The sequence below is a fragment of the Mixophyes fleayi genome, chromosome 12, assembly GCF_038048845.1.
Source record: "Mixophyes fleayi isolate aMixFle1 chromosome 12, aMixFle1.hap1, whole genome shotgun sequence".
NCBI classification, from domain to species: domain Eukaryota; kingdom Metazoa; phylum Chordata; class Amphibia; order Anura; family Limnodynastidae; genus Mixophyes; species Mixophyes fleayi.
Window position 1 is genome coordinate 17509062 of NC_134413.1, and position 9169 is coordinate 17518230.

Below are 9169 nucleotides of genomic sequence, written 5' to 3' on the forward strand. Positions count from 1 at the left end.
GCTCGGGGACATGTTTGTCCTGGGGGTGGGAATGTTGGGAGCAAGGAGATAGCTAAGGGACAGCCTATCGCTTTACAGCACTTGGGCCTGCCACACCCCCATTGAGACATGACCACGCCCCCTATCCCGCTGCTGGGGACTTGCATGTTTTTGCGGTATGCAGCGATGAGAAGTTCTCCTGAGTCCTATTGGTTGAAAGGTGCTATATAAAGAATTATTATTAACACTGCCTACACCCAGGCTGCAGTTTATGGTACACCATATAAAATTATACGGGGACCAGAGCCAGATTTAGACCTCATGGGGCCCTAGGCAAGATACTGGTTTGGGGCTCCCTCCCTGAAAAAATCCATAGCACTATAGTTTTTTAGCATAACGTATACCCCTATTCAGGGGCTGGCTGGCAGACTTTAGCCCAGGGGGGCAAGCACATAGCACTGGCCCATAAGTAGCGGCCCATTTTTAAATGTTGGTCTCGCCGCCGGCCCTCTGGGGACCGCTGGGCCCTAGGCAATTGCCTAGTGGTAAATCCGGCCCTGACGGGGACTGTAAGTGAAATACTTCACTGTTAGCAGAGTCATCCGTGCCAGCACATTTATGTACAAACCTATGGATAAGCACTGTGGATACATTGATAACAGATGATCATTTTATTTTGGGGCCAAAACTTAAACCTGAAATACACCACAAGGTGCAGTTGCTTTTCACACCTTAAAGAATAAACAGGTCTAATTGACATCAACACATTAGAGTGTTGATCGTTTGAAGAGCTGACAATTAGGAGGATTAGATGAGTTTCCAGTGCACCTCAGGCCACTGCAGGAAGTGGTGATTTTATTCATGTAGCGGGGAGAGGCTTGCGGATGGCATTCCTGCACAGACACTCTGCCCGTCTGTTCAATCAGCCCAACCTGTGTAACAGGTTTACTCGCAGTCTGATATTCCAGCAATGTAGGAATGTAGCTGAGAAGTGAGAGAGTCTCAGGTGTGTAGTGCAGAGGTCTGCAGAGCTCCTTCCTGCTGGTCCCAGCACTCTGTGAGCACATACAGGGGAGCGAGGAGTCCTCTGCTGCTAACTGGCTTCTTGGGCCTGGCCAGGAATGGTCTGATCAATTTAATTTCAGTCATTCTTGGGCCTGTGATTATCTTGATCTGTTAACTCTTATCAGTTACAACAGGTTAATAATGACTTCAGCTCCATCCACACACAGCTTGTTTAATCCCTCATTCATAACACTAGCAGGGTGTATATTCCTTTTTAATGAATTGGACACCTGTCAGATGGGGGATTTGGTGTCTATAATAAGTGAGAACACCTGCTGTGTGTTTCAGTGAATGTCTAGGTCAGTATTGGCTAACCTGTGACACACCAGGTGTTGTGAAACTACAAGTCCCAGCATACCCTTACAGCAATAAGCTGCTATATATTGGCAAAGCATGCTGGGACTTGTAGTTTCACAACACCTGGAGTGTCAAAGGTTAGCTAACACTGCCTTAGCGTAAGGTCGGACAAGTCAGTTGAGTATTAAAGGACATCAGGTGGAAGGGTGCCCAAACTCTTGCACATGCCACAATAATGGCATTTCATTCAGTAACTAAAACGTAATTGTACCTTAAAATGTGCAGAAATGTCCCCCTGCAGAGGTTGTGTTAACTCCCTTTCACCTAGATTTAGTAAATCCTGCAATCTGACCAGGACTGTCCAAACCTTTACATACAACTCTATGCAATCCGGGTGACCACAGCTAACAGGTTGGTTGATTAGTGTAATGCATATCAAAAACAATGACCTGAATACAAAATAATCTGTAGAAAGAGCATTGTCTAGTGTAACGGATGTTACACAATCTCAGAAATCAAAATACAAAATTAGATGTCTTCTAATAAAAGATTTGCCCTTTAACTGTTTTAATCTGTAAAAGTTACTTCAGAAAATGTAAAATATATACTCATTTTTGCAAAGCTCCCCTATCAGGGTGTTGCATTTGTCCATTATAAAGGGTGTATAAATAGTCTACATGAATTGCCAACCACAGAATTTTTTTTCATTTTTTGCCCTTGGGTAATCTCACAAGATCGCTCAGGTGCTTACTGCAGAGATGTCTCTGTCTGACACGCTGTCATTTTCTCCTACTTTGTCACAATGTTTGGCTTTTCCCATGCTGCTTATTGTAGCCTTAGCTTTACTACACTATGGGGTATATTTACTAAACTGCAGGTTTAAGAAAGTGGAGATGTTGCCTATAGCAACCAATCATTCTAGCGTCATTTTGTAGAATGTACTAAATAACTAGAATCTGATTGGTTGCTATAGGCAACATCTCCTTCTTTCAAACCCGCAGTTTAGTAAATCTAGCCCTCTGCCTGCTCAGAGAGCTTCATGCTGTCCTGCTCCAATTATTGTACCAGTTGTGTGTAGAGACATCTGTCAATCAGGCTTCATGCTGGAGGTAATCCCATTATCCCATTGACGCCCTGGGATGGTCGGTCACAGTGCTGGGACCTCCGTTTGTGGCATTTCTTGTGTACAATACGGGCTCTTGAGTACTGGTATAAATGGGGACACTTTTAGGATTTTGGCACTCATGTCTCCCCACTAGCTGAGCAACTTGCAAATGGCCAAGGACTTTGAAATAACCTCAAACAGAGAAACAAATCACAGTTGGGCTTTAGTATATATATCAAACATTGTGCATAACTGAGTTCCATTCATTGAATTCCAGCCAATAATATTTTTAGCTTTAGGCAAAATAATTCTTACCTTCTATAAGCCAATGACTGGATCTGCTGGATTCCTCCAATACCTGTAGCTGTCCCGTGCTGCTCTGATATCTGCTGCAACAGCTCACCTGGGTCTGACAAGCCGAGTGGCTGTAGATGGGTCTTCTCCTGTGAACATGAATGTGCACTGACACAGGCCTGGCCTGCCAAACGGAGTGCATCCGGGAGCCTAATGGGACGCACATGTTGCACACTTTGTAATGATTAAGAATAATTCCACACAACCAAGAAAAACATCAGGTGGCGTTCAATATTTTAAAGGGATTCTTTATTTTGCATCAGTCTAGAACAGTGTTGGCTAAGCTAACCTGTGACACTCCAGGTGTTTGTGAAACTACAAGTCCCAGCATGCTTTGCCAATATATAGCAGCTTATTGCTGGAAAGGTAGAATACGACTTGTAGTTTCACAACACCTGGAGTGTTAAAGGGGAGGGATGGTGCCCAGAAGGTTAAAGCATCACTGGTCTGAACCATTGACTTGAACTCTTCTAGACATTATACAGATCACTAGACCAGACCATAACATCACGTTAGACATTGGCTTCTGGTCTGTGATAGAGAGGATGTGACATTTGGACATAAATTTGCAGAGCTTCCCAGTTGCAGAAGAGGGTAGACTGACTAAATGTAAAGGTGGATGTCTTTCTCCCACCCTATTCTCCTTAACTAGGTAAGAATACTGCATTTTGGCACTATTTATATCAAGATATGTTTGTTCTGTTTTGCAGCTTGGCAGCCAGTGGAGATGTGGATGGATTGACAGCCTGGGAATTGGCAGGAGTTGACATGGACCAAACTGGTTATGATGGGCAAACTCCTTACCAAGTAGTAAGTGAAATTCACCTGGGGGGGAGGAATTGATTGGGAGGGGGCGTTAAACACTTTTCCTGCAGCCTTTTTCCATAAGTCTCAATAGAACTTTGTGGTAAATTTGAATTTCAGGATTCTATGGATGTTCTCTGTAAGCTATAAGTAAACTGCATGATGATCAAAGTACTTTGATGGCTTCATGCATAAAGTTCTCTTGTTGTTGATCTCTTGCCCTGATTGTTTGGAATAGTATGTGTTGAGCTCTCATGTATGTATTTGCTCACAGGCAGAAGCTGTAGGAAACAAGGAAGTCTTGGAATTTTTTCATCAAAATAGAGCACAGGTTAGTGGCTTTTTTTTTTTTTTTTTTACCCATATTGGAATTATACATAATATGTGTGTGTCCTTACAATGCAGAATTGTTGAGTCAGTGTACTCAAAGGATTATTTAACAATATTATGATGTACATGCTACAAGTGGCTGGGCTCTGTTTAGTGCAAATAAAGTGGATTGTAAATAAGGGGACTCAAAATATATCTTGTGTAAACGGCAATCCAGTGTCCATCGCCTTTCCCCAAAAAAACTTCCACTTTCCCACTTATCACTTCTTTTATTATTTGCCTAGTAAAGTTTATAATAAGTACCACATCTCCTGCATTACCCATTGTCTGCATTTTAAACAAATGTATGTGCTGGGCTTGCATCTTGTTTTATTGAGAGGGAATACAAATTGGCTTTAAAGTGGCTATAAATGAGATTTATTTTACTGGTTTCTGTTTTTGCAAGATTTTTTTTATTTTATTTATTATTATTATTATTATTATAAAGATTTTGCTGCACTAAACTTTCCCTTCCTCCTCTGGGTCCTTCCATTGTTTTGTGTAGTGTAAATGACTCCCTGAAATGTTGGGATAGCTATAGTCTGATGTTCTGTGTGCCAAGCACTGGCTGAAATAAGAGGTAGTCCCTGATTGGTTAGCTGCTGTCCTCAACCAATCAGGAGCCACTTCAAGGGTGTCCAGCACAGCGACCATCCTAAAGCACTAGTGCAGAATACAGCAATGGGGAGGGGGAAATTCTTGATAGTAAATAAAATTAAAAAGTCTCATCATTTTCATGCCTGAGCACCTTCAGATACACCACTGTGTCCTAGTATAGCGAGCACTGCATTCTTATTTTAAGAGGTGGACCTGTTCTATACGTTAATCTCACATTATACTCTCTCACTCCCTGATCTGCCAAGACATGTCTCATCAAGAGCCGAGTTCAACACTGTTCTTTACGCCTATTGTTGTTTAATTCATTTCAATCAGGGCCGCTTTCCAGAGGGCTTATCAGCAGCCTCCACCCTTGCGCTCTTGTTTTTCTTTGTATATTTACAGGTCGTTTAAAAAATGAAAAATAAAGTTTTGTTCTCCTTTTTTTTGCCTATTTTTTTTTTTTAGGTCTAAAATAGCCAACAAACACTGTGCTGCCCTGTGCTTAAATACTGGGGGATAAGAGTTACTTGTCCTCTCTAGTAAGTGGCTCCTGAACCAGTTCCTGCATTCTCGTCAAATATCTGTTCAGAGCACAGGAACACTTAATAGTAATAGTCACAAAATAGCATTTGCACAGTATGTTTTGCTATTGCACAACTGACAAAGATCTATCGCAAATCTTCTAATATGTATATAGGGTGATTCTAAACAAAGAGTGCTCCAAAAAGACCATTGTGGGCCCACTCTACCTCCGAGTCACACCCACCTAATTTAATACATATGAAACCAATGTGCCAGGCTCTGTAGTATAAAGTAAAATAGGGAAAATTAAAAAATACAGTAAATAAAGTCCAAATATAAATAAAAATATGCAGAATAATCTTGATTTGTGAATTGTCAATGTTAAATCATCAAAATCTTCTTTAGTTCCTTCTTTGTGATTTTCTCAGTGTTCATAAATGTCCCTAAAAATTTAAAGAAAAAATACAAAAATAAAGAAAAGCAAAAAGAATTTCCTCTTGTAGTGTAATCAGCTGCCTTTACGCTGATCAAATATTTGTAATAATATCACACTATTGTACATATTGGGTTTATTTTGAATGATGATTTCAAGAATTGATTCCAGAGACTGCTATATGTCCAATTAGTGTTGCATGTATTAATTCACTGCTTCTGGTTTCGTTGTGCACCAAGGTGCTGAAACCCATTATACACATTTGTGTAATTTAAATTTTTTAATTTTTTTTTTGGAACATTTATGAACACTGAGAAAAATCACACAAAAAGGCTAAAAGATAATTTAATGATTTTTAGCAGTGACATTTCGCAATAAAGATTATTTTGGCTTTTTTTTTTTTTTTTTTAAGGATTTTTGGCCTTTTAGAAAATAAAAAAATAAATGTGGTCTTTTACTTTATTAGAAACACTGGCTCAGTCATTCCCCTCACTCTTTGTTTATATGTATGTAGGGTGGCTCAGTGGCTCTCAGTATTTACTTGTGAGCCCATCTGAGTGTGCTGGAACTCCGACTGGCTCATCGGTTTCTGATTTCTCTTGTTTTTCCGCTATTTCAGATTTTCCTGAATGGGAACTCGAGTGACAAGGACAGCTATTTAAGTAGCTGAATGAATCCAGAAAGCGTTACCTATGAGGACGTCAGTCTGCATTGTTCTCACGCACAAACTTTATCAGTCGTGGTGTCTTTTAGTGATAAATCGTCACTTCTCTTCTTACAAAGACCAGACGGCCTGGGGTCTCCCCTCTCAGACATGTCGTGTTTTTGTATGTTCTCATAAATGTTTTTATATTTATGTGGTGTTGTGTGTGGTTGTAGAACAAAAACCGACTCATTTCATTGAATGTTTTAAAAACAAAACCTCAAACGCTTACAAGTTATGTTCGTGATCGCAGAAGAACAGGTGAGCAGCCATCTATGGTCTTAGCGTTCGTTGTCCGATTGTTAGCAATACACTTGATAGTGTCAGTTCTTCTGTTTTGTTTGTTTTTAACAGGTATCTGAAGCGTGTGTGTGTTAATTTAATGGATTTTGCTACAAACAATGGCGGTTTCAGATATCTTTGCACAATTGAAGTAAATGTATTTGTTTTCGTCTCAGGGGAGGGAGGTGCACAAAAAGGACGCCTCTGAAAATGGCACGACTATAGTCCGACGACGTTCAAGATATAGCACATATAGAAAGCACAGTATTTTTTTTTATTTTTTTTTAACTCTTTATTTTTGACAATACAAATATAGCAACATAATTGGGAAACAGGAAAGGAAGGAGGAGTAAGAGCTCCAAGAGTATACAATACGGTACAAAATCTGAGAATACGGGAAAGTTTACCCTTTGCTGTGATGTTAATTGTACATTTTCTTTCCTCCATTTCCCTAGAGTCTTTTTTTGTTGTATTTTGTTGTTTTGTTTTTGTTTTTTGGGTTAAAATAGAGGGGGGGGGGGAGAGGAGGAGAAAAGGAATGAGAGAGGAGAGGGAGAAAAAAAAAAGGGGGTTCAGTGGGTTCCCCTAAGGGGGAGCGACCCGCGTGACCCTCCTTCAGGGGAGAAAGCACAGTATTTAATAATGTTTTTTAGTTGAGGCAAATGAGGATTTCATGAAAGTCTGTGAAAAGTGTTTTAAACTTGTATTGCTTCAATCAATAAAGTTTTATCAAACCAATTAAAATGCCTCTTCATTTAAAAACCGATTCCTGTATGTGCAGTTGGGTTATTACATGGAGTCATGTGACTTATTTTAATTACATTATATTTAGGAGTTTTGCAAACTTTTTTTTTATGAGAATTGAAAATCTTTTCACTTAAAACTCGTGATTTTCTCAGGACCATCCCAATTTTGCTTCTGGAAAAAGTTTTTCATTTTCAAAATGGAGACTTGTGAACAGATGTAGACAAACTGGTTATTTATCATAGGTCTTTTATTTGGCACCCAAAAGGTAGCAGGACCTGAGCAACGAAGCCACATGGTTGTACTGCAGGAGTGGGTGCAAAAAACTCTGGACTAGAGGGGCCAGTTCTGTTTACAGCTGTTAAATTCTATGGGACTGATGTAGATGGATGCACACCTGTGTGCGTATGCCCACAAAGAGCGGATACAGTGGGGCACAAGGTGGTGCAAAGTTGGCAGAGTACAGTAAGACCGTGTTCATGCAAACGTGGTTAAGACAGACCAGCACAGTGATAAGGACAAGTGCCAAAAACAAAGTTTTTTTTTTTTTGTATATCTACCAAAATTAAAATATTGGTTCATATTTTGATCTAAACATTGAAGCCTGCATCCCAGTGTCAAGGATATCTCATTTTACTCTAACCTATATGCTTCAAACACCATTCAAATAAACTTAAATTCAGATACAGGGGCTTGTATCTAGCAAAGGCTGGCTTGTGAACCACACCCAAAAAAAGGCCTTAAACAGACCTGATAGGTGCTAAGACAACACAAGGCAATAGTTTGAAACAAAATCAGAGAAGAAATAAGTCAGCACTATGTTAATCGCATATTATACAGGGTACAAGCGGCATTGCAATATAAATGCTGTATATAACAGCTTTTTCTGAGCGTAAATTACGCCCAACATGCTTCCAACTCTGCATCAGGCCCTGTGTGTGTGTGTGTGTGTGTGTGTGTGTGTGTGTGTGTGTGTTTCACGCCCTCTAATGAACAATGTTTTATGAGGAGTGTGGATCACAGAGAACATAAAATACTATTAACAACGGGGTGCTGAGTGCTTTGATGTATTTTCTTTTCTAATTGGGTCTGATCTGACAGATGTCAAATTCTAATTTAGTGATTATCTCCTTCGCACTATGTACACTTGGACCTGGAGGCCCTTTTCCCGTCTCTGACAACAGAGGAGCTGCGAGGCCAATCTGACACACATCTCGGGCATTTTATCCGTGTGTAGTACTATGGAGGAATGTGTAGAGTGTTTGCATTTTTATGTTGATTTGTGTTTGTCAAAAACTGAACACATGCTCCAGGTAACATTCAGCGCTGCAAAACCTTCAAAACATTTTAGTTTAACTCCTAGGTTCCCAAACTGTGCGCCGCGGCTCCCAGGGGTGCCGCGGCCAGGAAGAGAAAAAAAACAAAACAAAAACTTACCAATCCGGCGGCACCCGGAACCCAGTATCCTCCTCTCTCCTCACTGAATGTCGGGTGTGATGACATTCAGTGAGAAGCAGCAGGAGAGAGGGTGCTGGGTCCTGGGCGCCGCCGGATTGGTAAGTTTTTGTTTTTTTTCTCTCTTCCTGGCCATGACGGGATGCAGAGGGGGCACAGTGTGTGTGGATGCAGGGGGCACAGTGTGAGTTAGCTGTAAATTATTCTTTGACAGAAATATAATTGAAAATATATAAAAATATTGTTTTCCCTTGGATTTATGTGTATGATTTTTGCATACATCTAAAGAAGTATTTCTGTCCTGACCTAAATACTTATTACGTTTTTTTGACTACTTATAAAACGGGACTGCTAGGTAATTATTTTGGAGGGGTGCTTTGAAAAAATTATAGAGACTCTAAGGGTGCCGCGAACTGCAAAAGTCTGGGATCCACTGGTATAACTAAAATATTTGAAA

The 9169-nt window shown here is 40.3% G+C and overlaps 1 protein-coding gene across 1 annotated transcript in view; it reads left to right on the forward strand.

Moving 5' to 3' along the window:
• Positions 1-6384, forward strand: part of ASPG (asparaginase) — a 50502-nt gene extending 44118 nt beyond the window's left edge. Inside the window, exons 14-16 of the mRNA XM_075193127.1 lie at positions 3511-3610; positions 3879-3935; positions 6148-6384. Coding sequence (XP_075049228.1) covers positions 3511-3610; positions 3879-3935; positions 6148-6198 — 208 coding nt within the window. The 3' untranslated portion in view covers positions 6199-6384. The remainder of the gene's footprint in view (positions 1-3510; positions 3611-3878; positions 3936-6147) is intronic.
• The last annotated feature ends 2785 nt before the right edge of the window (positions 6385-9169 follow it).